Here is a 22,089-nt window from a genome sequence, read left to right on the forward strand (position 1 = left end):
TCCATTCTCTCTGCCTGTGACGGTGAAACTCACTTTGGTCTGGTCAGCTCCATTCATCACTGTCACACTGTGCTAAGAAGGAAAATACACAAGAGTGGTCTCACACACACACACACACACACACACATATATATAAATATACTAGCTTGCACTTTTGCACAAAGATGAGCAAAAATGCACTCTAAGGCTGTTTGTCTCTCTCACTCGCAGACATACATACAATGAGGCTGCTGTGTGAAAAGCTGACACAGATTAGTGTCTCTTAAAGGGCACTGTTACATCCAAGCCTCAGAGTCAGCAGAGGTTATGACCTTTGACCCTGAGTGTGTCTGATGACAGGCCCTGTCTCTGATGAGCAACAGACTGAGGTAATGAGTGCAAGTCAGAAACACAGAAGAATACACACAGACACACACACATGGTAGACAGACAGACAGACAGACAGACAGACAGACAGACAGATAGATAGATAGATAGATAGATAGATAGATAGATAGATAGATAGATAGATAGATAGATAGACAGACAGACAGATAGATAGATAGATAGATAGATAGATAGATAGATAGATAGATAGATAGATAGATAGATAGATAGATAGATAGAATGTGCAGAAGCATGGCACCTAAACTGTTAAGCGGTGTTAAGCGTTATGCAAACACACAGTCACATGATGTGCCGCCTATCAATGGAAGCACAGACAATGTAGTTCACAAGGCGATATAGTATAGCGACCTCGAACGATGTAATCGCTGTTGGTGTGAACGGCCTTTTTGCCTTCAACAGCGGTCTTTCTCTACCTTTCTCTATCTGCTCCATCTGATAGCTGCAGATTTAATTTAGCTTATCTTCCCTCCCTCTTTATGGCTGCATATATGCAGATCATGATTTTCATTAACATTAAAGATGAATTTCCCGCAAGGCTAAACGTTCTGCCTGTGGATGTGACTCAGTTTGTAAAGTGCTTTTGTTGTGAGATATTTGAGATTCCTTCAACCGAAGTTAATCAAAAAAGGTTGTGGAAAAGGCCATGATGTTCTTTGCCCTCTCCGACCTCACACCCCCCATTACATGAATATGCAAACTCATGTAGCTTATTTCCTTTAGAATTCATTTCCATTTTCAATTACGGTGTATGAAGTGCAGTCTCACGCTTTTAATAACGTACGTGCGCGAGAGCAGAATGGCTGAACTATAATCTAGACATAGCAGTTGTATTGCTTTTTACTTACACACGCTGTAAGGCAAGATAAAACTCAAACGGTTTTCGTTGAACTTTGAATTGGACTCATTAAAACATCACTTAAAGAAAAAAAGAGGGTTGTTTTCTGTGAGGCTGAGATCAGAGGGTTTTGGTTTGGTTTGTTTGTTTGTTGTTTGTGAGAGGCTAGTGAAATTTGTGTGGGAATCGCTGGGTGATGAAGCTAACACGATGGACTCTGACTAAGTGGCTGTCTCAGCTTCAGACGACTCGCCTACGAACCGTTCTTGGGTTCTCTGATGCATATTTCACACAAAAATGGCAAGAGCTTTCGCAAAGCATCAGGGAATGATCAGTTATGCGAGTTTGATGCAGATTTTGGCAAATAGGTTGCAGGTAATCTGTTCAGTGCCTGATTAGAAATCTTGCATAATCACTTTTTGATGTATGTTTTCAGAATGAAATTATAGTTTAAAAGACATTAAAGATCTTATGCAGTAGAAGGTATAGATAGAACAATTAAATATTACTCTTCACTTTTAATTGTTGTAGCTGGTGTTTTTTTTATCGCACTCAAAAAACTAAAATACAGAACATTTCTGCCATTTCTGAAAAGTTCTTACATCTTTAAAAACTGTTCAGTTTCTGACAATGTATATATTTGCTTATCTATAAAGGTAGAAGTTTAATTTTTGGGTAAAAAAAAAACATCCGGTTATGGCTAATATTTTATACAAGTACTATTTTTTATACATAAATGTAAGAAAGCTCTACACCAAACACACAAAATAATAAATAATATCAATTAAAAATACTAAATTAAAATATTCAATAATTTTAAAATCTATTATAGCAAAAATTAAATATATAAAAAATAGAAGATTAAAATATATAATATCCAATAGTTACTGACATAAAAAAACACAGACAAAAACGTATACATACTGATAAATCATGCATGGCTATTGAAAGACATATTTAAAGGGATAATTCAACCAAAAATCAATATTTTGTCATAATTTACTCATCACTTAAGTCATCACATAAAACCTGTTTGACTTTATTTCTTGTGTGGAACACAGAATAAGAATTTCAATTCATTTAATTTTTTTGTCCATTAAATGGAAGTCAGTGGTCGCCAAAACAGATTAGTTACCAACGCTTTTGAAAATAACTTCTTTTGTTTTCAACAGAACAAAGAAACTAATACAGGTTTGGAACAAATTGTCCCATTAAGAGTTTTGATTGACATTTACTCTCATATCAAGAAGATATCCTTTGCTAGGTAGATGCTTTGCTTTTGTAAGAAATCAAATTGCGCTTGATTGTTTAACATATCGTTCTTTCTGTCAAAGTGGGTGATTCGTAACAGCTATGGAAATCAGCTCCATACTGCTAAAGTCCAAAGCCTGGCTACACGAGAGTACATATAAACATGCTCAATCGAAAACCTGCTCTATTGACTGATGTTTCAGCAGCCATGCATGAGCGATGTTTCTTTTCCCTGCTCACTGTAATGGCTTTATTGCTCTTTTGAGGAATAAACGCCCGTTCCTCCCAGCCCGGCCTGAATGAGTCCGCCTGCGAGCTGGGCTTTGTGCCAGCTGATCTCAGCTTTCAGCAACATGGCTTCTCTCGCCACGGCTGAGACTGAACAGGAAAGCTGGCTGGATTTTTCTCTTTCTGTGTCTACTTTGATAGAATGCTGCGGAGAGACATCCCCACGCTAATTAATGCGCTTAACGCTAGAGCCACGTGCTCCTCATGTGCAAGGTCAATTAGAAAAAGTTGGTAGCGTTAATGCCAAATTAACACCCAGTCCCACTGCACAATCTGGGAGCTTTTTTTTCGATCTTTTGTTGTTCGTTGATTTTTTTTTTTTCATGTCTCGTTCCCTCGTTTCTTGTCCTCGGTTCCTTTCCGTCATCGTTTCTTGCCGAGTTGACCCTTGTAGCGCCTGGGACCGAAAGAAAGGGACCTGAATTAATTTATGTCATGCTGAACAGGCGCGAGATAATTAGCGGAAAATGTCGCAGCGAGAATAGCATTTTGCAGTGTCAGAAAGCCAGTGGACATATAGGTTGGTGTGGGAGTGTGTTTTATTTATGTGTGTGTGCTTTAAGAATGTGCTCCAAAGGCATAAAGATGCATTTTTAACTGTATTTGCACATGCAGACTCTCTCACATTGACTGTGAGCCATTCACAGTAGCTGATTCAGCTCTAGACGCTCCATATTAAACAGTAGCTTAAACTGTAAACAGCAGCCTGAGGGACGATACACAGTCTCACACCATTACATTCATACAACACATTTACTGTGGATGTTATTTATTTATTTACTCTTTACTGCCACTTTAATTTTTAGTTTTAGTCAAAAATAATTTCTGTATTTTCTATCTATCTATCTATCTATCTATCTATCTATCTATCTATCTATCTATCTATCTATCTATCTATCTGTCCGTCCGTCCGTCCGTCCGTCCGTCCATCCGTCCGTCCATCCATCCATCCATCCATCCATCCAACCTTCCATCCACCCATCCATCCATCCATCCATCCAACCAACCAACCAACCTTCCATCTGTCTGTGTTATGTTAAATTCTAATTCTAATTTGTTTGCAGTTTTAATTTTAATTTATACAAAATAATGTAGATTTGTAATATTAGCCATAACCTAAAAACTTCACCAACTCTAAACCTTAACAGCTTACATAAACAACTCAATTTAACTAAACAAACGTAAACAACACAAGCTTGTGTTTTGGCCTTAGTTGCTGTTGGAGGAGAGTAAAGGAGCTTGGGAGATTTATTTGTGCATTACAAAGTGATGTGTTTGTACAGTATGAAGATGTTTGTGATTATGTCAGGTAAAACAAGTTAGGTCTCTATGCAATGTAAACTGTTAACAGTCTATGAAAGATGTGAGATGTCATAACTCAAGTTGTTGTGAAGCTGTTGGTATGCGTCTGGATGTGTTGACTGCCTGATTGGTGTGGTTGATTTTCTGGAATCAATCTCATGGTTGTCTCCTCAGGCTTCGCCTACAGCTACAGAGATGGAGGTCTTCTCAGATAAACCACAGCAGAAGCCTGAAGCCATGCGCTGGGCTGTTGTGTGTGTTGTGTTTGAGCACTCGCCCTCAGGGGGTGTCTGTCAGCTACAGGTATTTTACAGCAGATGTTGGTCCACTTTCAGCATTCCAGAGTCTGCCAGTTTGACGGTTCAGCAAACACAATAATCTACTACTTAGCACAAAATGAACGCTATTGTAAAAATGAGGCCTCCTACGTCTAAATTGAAAACCTGTCTCATGTTCTGGTAAAATATTACTACAGAAAATAATTTCAAACACACATCACACTTTTACAGTTGAAATTACATTCATGTACTTCCCTATTCTGTAGTATTCAGAAAGCATTCTTGAGCATCAGATCAGCATATTAAAATGATTTCTGAAGGATCATGTGTCACGAAAGACTGGACTAATCATGCTGAATATATATCTTTGCTGATACATCATATGTATTGATACTTAATTTTGAAAATAATAATAGTTCACATTAGTTAATAATTAAAAGTGTGTTTTCTTTTGGTTTGGTATGATCGCTCCATTGACTTCCATTGTAAGTGTTTTACTGTAAATGTGCTTTTTTTTTTTTTTTTTATAGACTAAGTGACGCAGTTTAATTTGGGATATTTGTTTTTCTGGCGTGAGGATCCACGTGCAGGAGTTTCCCGTCTGTTGTTTTGGCGAGTGTGAGTGGGCCGCAGGTGTCAGAGGTCGTGGCTGCGGTTCTGGTTGTCGTGGTGACAAGCAGTGCTTGTTTCGTAACTGTGAGAATGTGGCATTGTGCGGGATGAGTGAGGCAGTGGAGTGTGATTGTGTGTGTGTGTGTGTGTGTCATATGGGCCAGGTCAGAAGCTGTCCATCAAACTCCCACACCTTCACACATTCTGCTGTTTGTGTGTGTGTGTGTGTGTGTGTGTGTGTGTGTGTGACAGAGCTCTGCACCAAATGTTCCTCTGATGTCTCTAATCACTTTGTTATTTTCTTTTATTTTCTTTTCCTTATTCTTTACTTTTGCCTCCTTTCCTCTTCCTCTTCTTTCCTTTCCTTTCCTTTCCTTTCCTTTCCTTTCCTTTCCTTTCCTCTTAATTTCTTCTCCCTCTTTCTCTTCCCTCATTTTCTTTCTTCTTCTTCATCTTCTTCTTTCCTTTCCTTTCCTCTTCCATTTTCCTCTTCCTCTTCTTTCCTTTCCAATTCATCTTCCTTTATTTTTTTCTTCTTCATCTACCTTCCTTTCCTCTTCCTCTTCCTCTTCCTCTTCTTCCTTTCCTTTCCTTTCCTCTTCCAATTTCCTCTTCCTCTTCCTCTTCTTTCGTTTCCAATTCATCTTCCTTCATTTTTTCGTCTTCATCTACCTTCCTTTCCTCTTCCTCTTCCTATTCTTCCTTTCCTTGCCTTTCCGTTCCTTTGATTCTCTTCTTCTCTCCCTATATGTCTAATCTCCTCTCCGCCCCTTATTTATTAAATGACTAAATGAATAAGTCCGCGGGTGGGTAGATGGATAGATAAAAGAACAGAGTAATAAAGTGGACCCGACCCTGTAAACTTTTAATGAGCTGTATAGCATCTAATTAATTTTTTCAAAGGCTGCGGATATTCAGCAACAGAGGTTTGATTTCACACATGGCGCAGGTCACACTCCTTCATATGGATGGAGGTGGGGGGGATGAATTATCCTGTCCTCTCTCATTAAAGGAGAGACACACTCCCTCGCTCTCTCCCACCTCCATTTATTAATCTCTGCCATACCTTCATTCATCTATCTTTATATGTAAATTGATAAGTGCAGCAATCACACCCACATCTTAAATTCCCCATATAGCTCTTGTTTGCCCCGTAATTCATATTCATGAACTTGATGCATATGCATGGCATGCAAATATCAGAGCTAAGGTCCATCCAGGTCCGTCTTGACCCAAAACATCCCTTCTGTCACCGGAATAATGGCAGTTAATCAAGGTATTAACAGTTTAAGATTACACTGATCTAGTGCTGACAAGAAATATTTCCTGGTTGAGAATGCAAGAAACGTTGTCCAACGATCTCAATGTTACACTAAAGGGAAACGAAAAGTTTTAGCTATAAGGGGATGTATTATGCACACGTTTGGATTTTTTGTAGAAATGCTCTCTAGATTGTTCTAAAACTCTTAAATGTACAGCAGCAAAACAATTTAATTAATTGTAAACAACAGTTTGGTGCAAGAAACCTTGAGTAACCTTAAAAAATTGACTTCATAGCCAAACAATAGTGTGGAATATGACTCATTTAGGATCAGTATGAAATGTGCCTCTATTTTCTTCATCGGTGTCAGCAGCAGAACGCTGTGTTTCATCAGTTCATGAGATCACATCGGAGAAACACAGAGTCCTGATCTCTGCGGTCATGCAGCTGAACCAGCAGAAAGTGTCCGTCTTGTATAGCTGCAGAATTAATGATAAACGAGAACAGGAATCGCCTCAGCAATTTATTCAGAGAGATAAACCCAGGATGGAAAAGTGAGCTGAATTTATTCACCACCTTCTGCTGTAATTCAGAATCTATGAACGGAAAGACCAGCGTGACCCTAATATTACACCCTCATTGGGTGCTGATGTGCTCATTCTTATTCTTCGTACTTAAATAGCTAGCTAAAAACTTAGCATGTAAAACCATTTGGCTCAAATTCTAAGTGGGCCTGTTTAAACAAAACTGGAGATGAAGGACAGTGAAATGGACTGGAAGTCTAGAGATTAGTTTCTTATTATCATTTTTGTGTGTTTGTGTGTGTTGTTGTGTCATGTCCGAGATGTCTACATAGAAAACACAAATGCTAAACGCGCTTTGTATGAACACGTCCCCCTAGACTCTGTAAACCGGGGGAAAAACAGCTTGTGTCTCCAAATCCAATCAGAAAACACTTTTTGCCGTTTTCTTTGCGTTTGCTGACATAAAGTTGATTGACGTATCTTGGGAGCACCTTTGCTCCATTTCATTTCTCTCGAAACAGGCCTCAAAAACAGGAAATGTCTCACCTTGCCGAACACGAGAACAAAAACAATTTTTACTCTCATGAACAAAGTTTTTTTTTTTTTTTTTTTTCTGAAGTAAACTGACACCGACTCTTTCAGACACAATGTTAGCAAGGCATTGCAAAACAATAGAGTCGTGTATCACATGGTTATAGAGGAGCATCATGGGTTTCTCACACCTGAAGCTTATAATGTTGTTCCAATAGTCACCATGTTAAGGAAAGATGTTCCACTCTTGTCCAGATCCATTAAACACAGTGTTATGAGATTTTTTCGCCAAGAAAGTGTAATATTACCAACTATTCCAGATGAAAATGGTTTCCAAATTGTGATTTTGAAGATATTTGTTTGAAGCCATGAGGTGTAATTCAAGAGGTTAACAGAATGCTTTCTCTCTCTCTTTTAAGCTTGTCCTCCAGGAACGTTCAAGTCCAGTCAAGGGACGGGTTTGTGTCTTCAGTGTCCACCCAACAGCAGGTCCACATCTGAAGCGGCCACTATCTGCGTCTGCAGGAACGGCTACTACAGAGCAGACGGAGAGCAGCCAGACATGCCCTGCACCAGTGAGTCATTATAATCATCATCTTCATATTAGTGTTATTGTCATTATCATCAGCATTAAACCGAAGCGGTCAGGTCATAACATCGATTCAGAAGCAGTTTGAGAGCACAGGTCTGCACCAGCAGTAAGTTGTGAACCAGACCGAGCCTGCTAATAAGATCTTATGGGCTGACCTGACCAGACACGTCATGCCCATTCATCAGTTGCATAGTTAGTTGCATTACGTATATTTACATATATGTTTTTCTTACAGCATGTGTCTCTTTATTCACATTCAGAAGTAAACCATTCTGTTTTTGAGCGGTTTTTTGTTTTGTTTTGTTTCATATGAAACAAATTTAATCCATTACTAAGAAGTAGTGAGGCTTACAAGACTGCTTTTTACACACACACATTTAGCTAAAGCACTGCAATTAACATTACAGTTCTCATGTGTAATTTGAGCAATGGTTTTCCCAAATCTTCAGTCAGAAATTCAGCGCTGCAGAGAAAGTTTATTCTTGGACGCCTGCATTAATAGGTTTTTTCGTTTCCAAAAAATTTGAACATGCTGAACTATCTTCTCTCTCCGAATTAATTTTAAAATATGTATGCAGACCACATTATTGGATCATAATAATGTCACAGTCCTCACTTTATTTCTTTTTTTTAATTTTTTATTTTTTTTATGAAGAATGCTATTGGTTTGGTGTGGCCACTATAAATCAATAAACATTAAAAATGTTGTCTATATTACTTATAGTATTAAAACTCTACAGTTGCATTATTTGTGACTGTATATACACAGCATTACATGATCTCTCGTATCGTCTTACTGAATTAAAGCTGAATGAGACAGCACTATAAAAGTGGCCTTTTGTGTTTGCGGTCCAGAAGAGTGCACACTGCATTTGAAAGTCCCCTCAGCATTTTAATTCACCATTTAGAGTCTAAAATGGCATTCAGTGAAACATATACAGATGGCAATTTGCAATTTAGCCCAACACCTGCCCTGCGGAAGGCCGATGCTAGCACCTGGTCATTTTAGTGTCTCAGACAGTGAGAAAATGATTCAAAATGACTATTTCTCTATGCAATGCTGCTTGAAATTGCTATCGGAGTGTCTAGCAGTTACAGGGAGACTTTAAATTTATGGGAAACCAGTCTGCGATCTGATTAATATGATGATTGATTGCTGAGACAGAGAGAGTTCACAGGAATCTGTCATGTACCGAATGACATCATCTCAACCTCAGTGAGAAGAAAACACCATCTCTTCTAGCACTTTTTGCCCCTTCTTTCAGCTCCTCGGGGGGTTGAGTGGACGGCTGTCTCAGTCTCGGGCTCACTGTACTCCTGTCTCTCTCTCTCTGGGGGCTCGTGGTTCTCTCTGCGGGACTAGTCCGAATCGCCTCGAGCCTCCATCAGAACTCAAATTATTTCCTCAGAAATATCTGCTGGGAGTGTGTGAGTGTGTGTGTTGATGGCTGACAGCTCACTGGTTAATTGGAGGAAGCTGGACAGCACAATTCTCAAGATAAATTCTCCAGGAGCTCTGTGGCGACCAGCTCTGTTCTGGGATTTGTGTGCATTTGTAGATAGAGCATTCTCTCTTGGATTTAGCGGATTCGACTGGCCGAACAAGAGCAGAACTTGTTATCTGGGGCTTGGCTGGCGACAAGTCTGGGTTCGATGCAGTTAATGCGTCTAGGTTTACACGGAACGCTGGCTGCCGTGGAAGTATGGGGAAGTTTTTCTTGGCTTTACTTTGAGAAGAAAGTTGTCCCCAAAAGTGAACTAAAACTATCAAAAGCTTCATTTGGGCCTGCCCAAGAGCATCCTCAATTTTTAAAACTGAAAAAAAAAAATATATATATATATTTTTTTTGTTTTTAATATATTTATTAGAAAAACAGCCAACAATCTTTGATAATTATTACTATTATTATACATATTATTGTTGTTGTTTTTGTTGTTTATTTATTTAATATTATTTTATTTTTTTTCTATGAATGCTGCTCTTTTAGGGGTACTGCAGGGATGTGGGTAAAGGTTAGTCTGTTGACATTATAATTAGTTTTATATAAAAACAATACAACTCTATTACTTGTCAGATAAGATACGAATATGTGTGTGCATGGATTTAGCAGTCTCGTTTGGCCAAACAAGAGCAGATTTTGTTATCTGAGGATTGGCTGGCCAACAGAGACCAGTCTGGATTCGATGGAACTAATATGTCTCGGCTTTTATGGGACGCTGGTTACTGTGTTGGATTATTTAGCTATTCCTTAGGTGCAAAATTGTTGCAAAAGTTAGCTATATCTGATCAAATCCTGGCTTTAGGGGTGTCATGGGACATACTCAATTGTAAATAAATTCATGAAGTAAATAAAGCTTTTTAGTGGTTTTTATGGTTAGAGGTAGTCTGTAGTATTTATAATTAGATGCATTATTGTATTTTTAAAAGAAAACTGAATCTGGTATACACTCTTAGAAAATAAAGGTTATCTATTATATTATATTTATTATAAACACACACACACACACACACACACACAAACACACTTGAAGATTTAAAAGCTATAAGGTGATTGCTCCTAGACAGATCCCTGGAGAACACCTCAGTGGATTTCTCTGAACCAGTAGAGACACACACACACACACACACACAGAGGCGGTTGACCTGCAGGAGTCAGTGTTGTGTGTACAGGTGCGGTGAACAGGACTGTAAAGCAGTGTAATTGCTTTGCTGCCGTTAATCCTCTGCCAGCGATGTCTGACTCGCTGTGATTCTGCTATGAGCTTAAGCCTGTGTACACACACAACACACACTCCCGCTCGCTTTCTTCTGCAGCCTGCGTGTTGCACAGTGCCACAAACCATCATGCACACATAAACGGATGTGCAAACACAAACAGAGAGAGAGAGAGAGAGAGAGAGAGAGAGAGAGGCCCTAAAAAGTCAAACATCTGCAAACAAATGATGTAGAGCTTTCCTCAGACCTATCTTCACTTTTCTGAGCCAATTGTTGCAATGATTTTTGTGGATGCATGAAGTCAGTTGACCTACAGTGTGACAGTATTTACGTGACTTTTCTCACATTTTGAATTAGCTGAAGTTTGCCTATAAGTACATGTTTTTAGTTTCCAAGTGTTCTGGATTCAGTTCCTGAACAATAGATAGCTTTCTCATTAGTGCTGTTTCACTCATTAATGTCATTTCATATCTGTTGAGTGCCATCCTATAAATGAATTCACAGTTTAAGAAGGGGCAAAGAAAAGCCCAGTCTAAAATACATTTAAAATCATGTTTTGGGAGCTAGGACACATTGTAAATGTACAAAAGTGAGAAACTAGCAATTTATTAACTACAACATCATATTCATAAAAAAGATCCTTAATTTTTTTTTTCATTCTTTTTGAATAAAAGTCTTTTTTACATAAATGTATATACCTTTTTATTTTTTATTTTCTGTAATTTTTAATAAATAGTAAGTTAACAAGGACAGCATTTATTTGCCAAAAAAATTTGTGTAAATGTGTCCATGCTGAATAGAAGTATTACTTAATATTTCTGTGATAATTGTTTTTTTCAGAGCTACGTTTATTTAAAACCAAAATATTTTGTAGCATCATAAATGTTTTTAATGTCACTTTTGATCAATTTAATTTGTCCTGGTAGTGTATAATCTCTTACGATGGGAATTGTATCATGAAGTACTCCACTGAGAAAACTGAGAACAAAACTCAATAACAATTTGTAGCTTTTTGTTTTAAGCTTTGTAAAACAAAACCAATTTATCCTCATCGTCCAAGACAGAAAGTGGTAGCAGCCGTCTGGTTGACCTCCTGCCAGTGTGTCTGAGTGAGAGAGAGTTAAATGTGCAATAAATCCAGCAGCAGTAGCCAGTCGATACCTTATCATCCACATGTCCATTTCCAGATTAATCTCTTCATGTCTGTCACTGGTCCTCAGTGTGTCTGTCTCGCTCATCCTCACATCTCTGACGCTTTGATACTCACTCACAGGATTTGGTTTTAATCTTGTAGAGAGCATCACAAACGCAGTGTTTTGTGTGTGTGTGTGTGTGTGTGTGTGTGTGTGTGAGCTTGAAACTGCAAAAAGTGGATGGTGTCTGTAATTCATTACCAAAGGTGGCATGTTAGGAAACTCTTTTTGATATTTGGAGGAATCTCTTCAGTCAAACCTCCATAGTTGTCACTTACAGTAGATTGAAAATGTTGAAAGCAAATAAAAAAAAAAAAATGAAAAACCAAGATACATTAATACATTACAAATACATGTTTTCAATAAGAAGTTACTGTTATTTAATTTCACCTAAACAGCAAAAAAATTATAATAATTGTCGTTGTGCATTTATATAATAAATGAATATGCCATCAAAGTAATTAGATTGACTTATTCTCTAATCTACACTAACATTTAAATGTTTGGGGTTAGTAAGATATATATATATATATATATATATATATATATATATATATGAAGGAAGTATATAATGCTAACCAAGGCTGCATTTATTTGATAACAAAGACAATGAAAACAGCAGTATTGTAATACATTATAATCATTTAAAATAACTACATCTTCTTTTTGAAATTATTTGAAAATGTAATGTATTCCTGTGATGCAAAATTGAATTTTCAGCAATTTTGTGTGCATGTGTGTGCGTGTGTGTGTCCATGTGTGTGTAAAGCCATTATTGTATTAAACAAGAAAAGTGTCAAGTAGACATAGCTTTTAAAATAAATATTTCATTTGATTCAATATAAACCCAATTCCCAAAAAGTTGGGCCACTTTACAAATTGTGAGTAAAAAAGAACTGAAATAATTTCCAAATCTCATAAACATATATTTTATTCACAATAGAATATAGATATGTTGAAAGTGAGACATTTTGAAATGTCATGCCATATTGGCTCATTTCGGATTTAATGAGAGCTACACATCCCAAAAACGTTGGGACAGGTAGCAATAAGAGGGTGGAAAAGTTAAATTTACATATAAGGAACAGCTGGAGGACCAATTTACATTTTATTAGGTCAATTGGCAACATGATTGGGTATAAAAAGAGCCTCTCAGAGTGGCAGTGTCTCTCAGAAGTCAAGATGGGCAGAGGATCACCAACTCCCCCGATGCTGTGGCGAGAAATAGTGGAGCAATATCAGAAAGGAGTTTCTCAGAAAAAAATTGCAAAGAGTTTGAAGTTATCATCATCTACAGTGCATAATATCATCCAAAGATTCAGAGAATCTGGAACAATCTCTGTGCGTAAGGGTCAAAGCTGGAAAACCATACTGGATGCTCGTGATCTTCGGGCCCTTAGACGGCACTGCATCACCTACAGGGATGCTTCTGTAATGGAAATCACAACATGGGTCAGGAATACTTCCAGAAAACATTGTCGGTGAACACAATCCACCGTGCCATTCGCTGTTGCTGGCTAAAAATCTATAGGTCAAAATGACGCCATATCTAAACATGATCCAGAAGTGCAGCCTTTTTTTGGGGCCAAGGCTCATTTAAAATGGACAGTGGCAAAGTGGAAAACTGTTCTTTGGTCAGACGAATCAAAATGTGAAGTTCTTTTTGGAAAACTGGGATGCCATGTCATCCGGACTAAAGAGGACACGGAAACCCAAGTTGTTATCAGTGCTCAGTTCAGAAGCCTGCATCTCTGATGGTATGGGGTTGCATGAGTGCGTGCTACATGGGCAGCTTACACATCTGGAAATGTAGCATCAATGCTGAAAGGTATATCCAAGTTCTAGAACAACATATGCTCCCATCCAGACATCGTCTCTTTCAGGGAAGACCTTGCATCTTCAAACATGACAATGCCAGACCACATACTGCATCAATTACAACATCATGGCTGCGTAGCAGAAGGATCCGGGTACTGAAATGGCCATCGGGCAGTCCAGAACTTTAATCCATAGAAAACATTTGGCGCATCATAAAGAGGAAGATTCAACAAAGAAGACCTAAGAGCAACTAGAAGCCTGTATTAGACAAGAATGGGACAACATTCCTATTCCTAAACTTGAGTAACTTGTCTCCTCAGTCCCCAGACGTTTGCAGAATATAATAAAAAGAAGAGGGGATGCCACATAGGGGTAAACATGGCCTTGTCCCAACTTTTTTGAGATGTGTTGATGCCATGAAATTTTAAATCTACTTATTTTTCCCTTAAAATTATAAATTTTATCAGTTGAAACATTTGATATGTCATCTATGTTGTATTCTGAATAAAATATTAAAATTTGAAACTTCCACATCATTGCATTCCGTTTTTATTCACATTTTGTACAGTGTCCCAACATTTTTTGGAATCGGATTTGTAAAATGTATTAATAAATGTTTCGGTTACAAAATTGAGCAATTGTTTGTTTATATATACTATAAAGTATGCCAGTTTATATCAATATAAAATGAAATTCATCAAGACTGTACCCACTGATCTATCAGTTTATAACAACAACAGAGTGTCATTCTGTAATGCAGAATAGTCATGTGCAAAATGTCTTCCTGCAGTGGTGGTCTTTCTTCGAGAATGCACACACACACACACACACACACACACACATACAGAATAGCATACCAAGAGGTAAACGTACAGTATGAGTGCAGTTATGCATATGCTGTCAGTTATAGTGGTGTCTGCGCGTGTGTGTACTTATTGAAGTTGCTCTTAGTGTGTGTGGATTTCCTCTGGGAGCCGGCTAATTGTGTTAGAGCTGGCTGTATCACATGGCCTCATTCTCTTCACACACATCTTCTGGCCTAGTTCCAGATATGGCCCACCTCCTCTTTTTTCACTTGCTCTTTTTCTCCTCCCATCTCTCACTCTCTGCCTTTTCCCCTCTGCCTTTCTAAAGCCTGCCTGTGAGATATAGTGAGTAAGACATCTTTGCTGCCGTAGCACCTAATCAAACAGTGCTTTGGGTGTTAACTGTGGTGTAAGCAAAGCCTCACTGTTTGGATAGTGACCAGCTCACTGTCTGAATGAAACACTGCCTGCTAACAGAGCAGAAAGAGCCGCTGCTTTATGAACCCTCACGGACCTTTTGAAATATCTCTGGCACTGTTTCCTGAATAGGGCAGAAAATACAGCCTGCGACTTTGAGGAACTTTTTTCTACTTTTACAGTGTAAAAAGTGAATGGAGTCAATAGAGGTGCTTTACATCTATCCATCCATCCATCCGTCCATCGTACTATCTTATATCTATCTGTCAAATCCACACATCTATCCATCCATTCATACACACACACACACACACACATTTGTGTGTATATGTATGTGTGCAGAAGTCTTCTGTTCAAGTGTAAGCCTCCTGATGTGCTAATCATCAGGGTCGCCAGAGTTCGAGGTCAATTCTGTCATCGTCGCTCCCAGTCTATGGTCCCAGTAGCCCCTGATCTATCCCACATGGCCCTGCCTTCACAATAGCTCATTGTGTCTCGGTCTGACTGAAATCATTCTTCTCTTGCTTCAAGAGCTGGAATGTCTCCTGGCCAGGTTTGAAGTTTCAAGGCGAACTAACTCAAACACTCTTGTGGAAGTGGCTGGTCATGAAAATCAAACCTAAGATTCATTCCAGAGTTTTTCCTGGCACTCATCTGGTTCTGTTGCGGTGTATAGTTAACAACACAACCTTTCCGTGATCTGTAAATCCTCAGTTCCTGGCCGGATGTTCTGCGCGCTGGGGGAAGTCATTGCTTTATCAGAAACACAATATGGTTTTTCCCTGCGGCTCTATAGTGGGAAGGCGAAAGTGTAGGAATGAATCCAGGAGGTTGGGATAAAGAGTCTTTACTAAAACCTTGTTTTTGTCCCTTATTCTGACTGGCGATGAAAAGCCACTCTCAGTGTTGAGTTAGTGGGCTGATGTATGGCTGCTCGGGGGCCGCCACTCTGCATGGTAATTATAAACAGTTACACATCGCTCTGGGACCACAGCTAAAAGGAAACACACAACACAGCTCCATTCTCTAAGAAGTCGAGTAGAAAATGTATATTTGAACTTTAACCACATGGAAAAGATTTACTGTCACATGTCAAAAGCTGACTTTTAGCTCAAGTGAAAAAATAAGAAAAATATGTTTATTTTAAAATTAAATGCCACAGGGAATTGAAACATTAATAGCTGAGAGGCAGTTCAAAAGTTTGGGATCAGTAAAATTTGTAATGTTTTTAAGAAAACGTTTATGCTCATCAAGGTTGAATTTATTAGATCAAAAATATAGAAAAATTCCAATATTGTGAAATGTTATTTTAATATATAATAATGGTTTTATTATTTTAATATACTTTAATATATGTTATTTCTGTGATGCAAAGCTTCATTTTCATCAACCGTTTCTCCAGTCATCAGTCTCACATGATCCTTCAGTAATCATCATTTACTTACCATCATGTCATTCCAAACCTTTATGACTTCATTTCTTTCATGAAGCACATGAAGAAGTAGTTCATAAAGACCAGATTTAGCCCTTTTTCATAAATCTTGGCAGTTTGGGAGAAGCAAAGATGATTTGTGAATCACTTAAGTTTGATATTGTCAATGAGTCGGCTGATTCTGTTCAAGTGATTCATGCACACACGAATCAAACTGATTCTGTTCTTCATCTCAACTTTATTTGATTCAGTCAACCAAGCAGATAATCAGTTAGCAATGGGGATTGAAATTTTAGTCCGTTTGTCATACAAAGCTATAATATGACTTTAGAAATCTTGGAAAATGTTGCTACAGTGTATATAACTAATATAGGATATTTTTTTTTTTCTTTCTTTTTTTAAATCATGAAAGCTCCAGTATTCTTTGTAATCGCATGAACAAGCTTGACCAATACACTTCTCTTAAATTTCACCTTCTGTGTTCAGTGGAGGACAGAAAGTCGCATGGGTTCGCACTGATGTGAAGCTGACTAAATTACAGCAGAAGTTAATTTCAGGGTGAAATATTCCTTTAAGAGGAGAATGAAAACGCTAAATTGATTTTCATTTACTCATGAAAGAAAAGTGCTCTCATTCTTGTATAGATTTTCTCCTGCTTTAATTATTTCTCTGCGGTAAGCATATCATACAATTACATGTCTTCTAAAGGCATTAGTGTTTCAGCTCACGAAATGAATCTGAAAAGAGTCATTTTCTACTATTCAAGTGTAAAAAGTGTAATTTAATAAAAAGCCATTGAAAGACTTGTAATCACAGCACTGTAATTACAGTAATGTAATTTAAAGAGCCTAGACAAATGCAAATGATATCCTTGCTGTTATCATTTCTTTAGCAGCATCATGTTCATAGTTTGTTTAGTGAATCTCCTGTGTCTTCATACTTTCTCATCAGGTGTTCCTTCTGGACCAAGAAACGTCATCTCCATTGTGAACGAGACCTCTGTGACTCTAGAGTGGCACTCTCCGCGTGAGACAGGCAGCCGTGATGATGTCGTGTATAATATTATTTGTAAGAAATGCCAGGCGGACCGTCGTTCCTGCTCTCATTGCGATGATAATGTGGAGTTTCAGCCCCGGCAGCTGGGACTGACCGAATCCAGAGTCTTCATCAGTAACCTGCTGGCACACACTCTCTACACCTTTGAGATCCAGGCGGTCAACGGCGTCACCAACAAGAGCCCGTATCCTGCCCAGCACGTCTCCATAGACATCACAACCAACCAGGCTGGTGAGTGATTATGATATGTGGATGCAATCAATGCAGTCCACAGCAACAGAAAGAAACTGTTTTTTGTTTTTGTTTTGTTTTGTTTTGTTCCGGTGTTACAGGTGTCTTGTGTGATTTCAATGTGTTTTTGTAATATTTTAGTGACATGGCAGTCTTTAATAATAGTATATATACATTTTATATAGTAATATAGTGTTTTTTTAGTGTATATATATATATATATATATATATATATATATATATATATATATATATATATATATATATATATATATTATAAAATATTCTTTAGTACAATATTTTCAAATTTCTACAATTATGAATTTATGTTGTCTCATAATTGTATTTCAGTTTGTATTATTCATAGTTCTTTATAATAACTTGTATTTCTTTTGCATATATATGCATGCTTTTTTATTTTAGATATAGTATATCATATATACAAAGACATTCAGAATGTTTATTTTGGTTAGTTTTGACTATTATTTTTTTATTTTTTCATTATAGTTTTTTTTTTACCAATCTTTTTTCTTTTTTTCTTTAACCAATATCGTTGTACTGGAAGAATGTTTTTCCCCTTTTTATGTTCTGTCACATACTACGCATTTTGACCAGTTATGTTTCTACTTTCATTACATTTTCATTACCTTCACCAATCCAGTTTCTCATTCCATTCATGTTAAAAAGGCTCCAAGTGGTCGTTTGGCCTCGATATCACTGATGGGATGATATTAGAAGAGTGAAGTGTTCAGTTTCAACATTTAGAGCTGCTCGCTGGACTGTGCAGGAAGTCAAAATTGAAAACATCACCTAGTTTGACCTGCGCTAAAAGATATGCGTCCTCATCATTTCCTTGAGAGCTCCTCTTTCAGGTTTTTGAGGGCAGCCCATCTTTCTCCGTCTTTCTCCACCTCCTTCACTTCCCCTGTCATCTCAATTTCCTGCTTTCACTGAGAAGCTCTGCAGAAGCATCACAGCAGTTGGTATGTTAAAAGTTTGTGCGGATCTCGCATTCATGCATTCGTCTGGTTCGACGCTTTCATCTTTATCAGCGGGACCAGTATGAAAAACAGCCTTGATCGTGTCACTATTCCTTAATACATTCAGCCCTGAAACGAGGGCACCCAAAACTGTAGCGCAGAGAGTTTAGCGGCTTCCATCGCAGCCCCCTCCCGGATCAAAGCCAACGCTTGTGGATAATTTAACGTGAGGGAGATTTTCATCCTCAAACTGTGGAAACGTTCAGTCCCAGCTATGAGAACAATTTAAGTTTCAGTGTATGGCAGTGTTTCGTCTCCTTCTTTCGTTTGTTTTTTACACAGCACAAGTGAAAATGTAACTAGACTTTTCAGTAGAGTGGTACTCTCTCATGCAGAAGCACTTCCTGTGTGGTTTCTAAAGTTTTCTAAGTGTTTTTAACACATTCAGGTTAAAATTAGAATCTCTAGTTATTATTCAGGTCTATCTTATTGCTTAAAAAAAGCACGACTCCACTCAATAAATCACAAAGTTTGAGGTTTATGTGTGTAACTTGCGTTTGATACTTTGTTGTATCTTTGATTGAAATGTAATACTCAAAAAAACTTTTCTCTTCAAGAAATAGCTCCAAAAATCTAATGCTTTGTTCTTCTTTGAAATAGAAAAGATATAGATTTTTCTCTCTCTCTCTCTCTCTCTTTATACATTGTATACATACTTTATAGTATTTAGCTGAACATCTTCCCAAATAAGTATACACATGTAATAAATAAATACATCATTTTACGTGTATATTTAAAGATGTTTCCCCCCAAACAATAAAAGGTCCAGTGTTGTTCTTCAAAATATTTGATTCCTTTTGGGGTGAACTACTGTATGACGAAGTATGTGCAAAATTAATAGCGATACAACTGTAGCGCACTTCGAAATATACATATTTAGGAAGGATATTGTTGAGGCATGCGTTAAAAACAAAGTGTCTCCCTCTTGGTGTCTCTTGAGGAAAAGTAGAAGAGCGAATGTGTTTGGGTTTGTTTGGATGTGTGAAGACTGTAGAGTCTTAGTAGCCAAATACAGTACAAACCTGCCAGCAGCGATGTCTTAACATTGCTCTTCTGTTCTGGTGCTCTCTGTAGATTAGAAGCTTCACTTTGGATTTGAGGCTTATTTTTGTTCTTAAAATGTTTTAAAGTGGCGACATTGCTCCATACAGCTGCCTAAAAATAGCAGGATGTGGAATATTATTGGTGTTTGTAATATGTTTGTTTTCCTCCCATGATCCTTCATGGCCTAGAGGCTTGCTGGGGTTCATCTAGGGACCTGCTGTTGGTTTGTTAATTAGTCAAATCGTTTAAATAATGTCTGGGATTTGTTTTTGTGTTTTGTAATAATATAGAAAGGTTTGGTGGGGGAGATTGTGGGAAATTATTATTATTCTCTCATCCCTTAAGGCCCATTCACACCAAGAGAAATAGCTATGAAGATAATTTGAATGATAACTATATTAGCATCAATATCAATGAACGATAACTTCGGTTTAATCTAATTATGCATGCAGTTATGCCATCTGCTGCTTTAAATGCTTAAAAGCAGGAAAAACATACAGAAAGTGATGCTAACAATATAATTTCTCTGTGTTTTATTGTTATTTATATTGTTATCATTATAGTTATTGTCCTTGGTGTTAACAATACTTAACTAACTTACTTTGTTCCAAACTTTCATTTTTTCTGTGGACTATTTTCATGCTGTTTTCCTTAAGCTTTCCGTATTTAAAACTACTTAGAACACCATAAATATGTCATAAAAGTGGGCTGGGCAGTAGCCATTCGGTATCATTGTATTAACAATTCAGCCCACAAGACCAGTCATTATTTACAAATAAAATGGTCAGAGAAAAAAAAAAAAAAAAGATTATTGGCCAATGTAGCAAAGTTTGTTTTGTGAACGAATCCATTCATTGATCCAATTCATGTCAGCAATTCACAAAAAAATGGTCAGAATGTTTTGGCCTGACTGATTCGAGACGATTATCAGTAAATAAACATCAATTTTCTCACATATCACTGTCATATAGTTTCAAGATATGTGGTTCATAAGTCATGGGGTCAACTTGTTGTTTGTGTTCTACAGTAGAAAGTAAGTCATACAGATTTGGAACGACATGAAAGTGAGTAAATGATGAAAGACATTTCATTTTTGGGCAACTATTTCTTGAACATGGTGTTTTTTGGTTTTGTTTTTTTTCTGTTTGCCTTTTCGAGGGAGTTTTCAGTATTCCGCATCTCTGTTTCGCTTTGTTTTGCAACTATTTCCTCTTAAACTGTGATTAGTCCTGTTTGGATCACCTGTTAGTTTGCTTGTTTTGATCCCGTTTAATTGGAGTTAATTGGTGCTCCTGTGCGATGCTTGTTTCCAGCTGAACTGAGTCGTTGAGCCGCGGTTCAAACATGACTGCACACTATCTGCAGCGGAGTGTCATGTAATTGCTCCTCTCGTGACGCTGGGAGTCAGAGCAAACAAACAAAAAGATCATAACACGGAATCAGACGCCTGCCGAGTTTTCCTCCTTCTCCTAAATGTACAAGAGCAGAACGTGAGGTAAATAGAGCTGATTAACAGGCAGCTCTAATGGCCACCGCCAGGCATGTATGTGTGACAGTTAAATGGTGCTCTTGACAGATAGATGCTTTAGAGCCACTCGTTCCTCCATTGTTATCGTTTTGGAGACCGTAATGAGTCTTTTGCCGTTAATGGGCCCTTCCTGTGTGGAGGGGTCTCGGAGGTAAGAGGTAATTGTGTTCTGCATGTACCTGATGGAAATGCCCATTGGGGGTGGAAAGAGACGGAAAACAGGAGAAGGAATGCAAATGCTCAGTCCTGGGGAGGTTAGGAGACTAAAGACATTTTAAATAGGCTTAATTAATTAAAGCTCAATCAGGTTTTAATTTCATCCTTGAAAGCTGGGTGAAGGAGGTTTCAATAGAGTTGGTTTGAAAAAGCACAGTTCAGTGGTTTAGTAGAACAGCTCTGGATATTTGAGAGATTCTTTGGGGAAAACAGTGAGATTTTGATGAAGACAGTTTGTTCAGAATTTTTGAAAAAAGAGTGAATTAAACTGAAAGGTGGAGTGTGAATTTTGTATTATTATTATTATTATTATTTTGCCTTTAGTTGAATCGTTTTCAAACCGTTACTCGAACACTTCATCCATTGGTTGCTGTGTTTATACTTTACTTTCAATGGGATTTAATACAGGTGAAGAGATTTCTTTCATTTTTAAAATTACTTATTTAAAAAGAAAATGACAACTTATTTTTTTTTTATTAAAAGTAAACTAATTTGTCTTGCATCTTCATTTATGTTTATGAAGTATTGCAATTAATATATACAATACAATTTAAGGTCAGTAAAAATGTTTTTCTTTTTCCTTTTTTTTTTGTTAAAGTGTATATTCATTACATAATCCTGAAAAAATATCACAGGTTATATATATATATATATATATATATATATAATTCTGCTTTGCTTCTACTTCTTGTATATTGAAATAGAAAATAGCTATTTTTAATTGTAATATC

The 22,089-nt window shown here is 37.4% G+C and overlaps 1 protein-coding gene across 1 annotated transcript in view; it reads left to right on the forward strand.

The window, feature by feature from the left end:
- LOC127951469 (ephrin type-B receptor 1-B) overlaps positions 1–22,089 on the forward strand; it is a 204,825-nt gene that overhangs the window by 126,939 nt on the left and 55,797 nt on the right. The window contains exons 4-5 of the mRNA XM_052549345.1: positions 7,689–7,844; positions 17,195–17,530. Coding sequence (XP_052405305.1) covers positions 7,689–7,844; positions 17,195–17,530 — 492 coding nt within the window. The remainder of the gene's footprint in view (positions 1–7,688; positions 7,845–17,194; positions 17,531–22,089) is intronic.

This window comes from Carassius gibelio, chromosome B2 (genome assembly GCF_023724105.1).
Source record: "Carassius gibelio isolate Cgi1373 ecotype wild population from Czech Republic chromosome B2, carGib1.2-hapl.c, whole genome shotgun sequence".
Taxonomy (NCBI): domain Eukaryota; kingdom Metazoa; phylum Chordata; class Actinopteri; order Cypriniformes; family Cyprinidae; genus Carassius; species Carassius gibelio.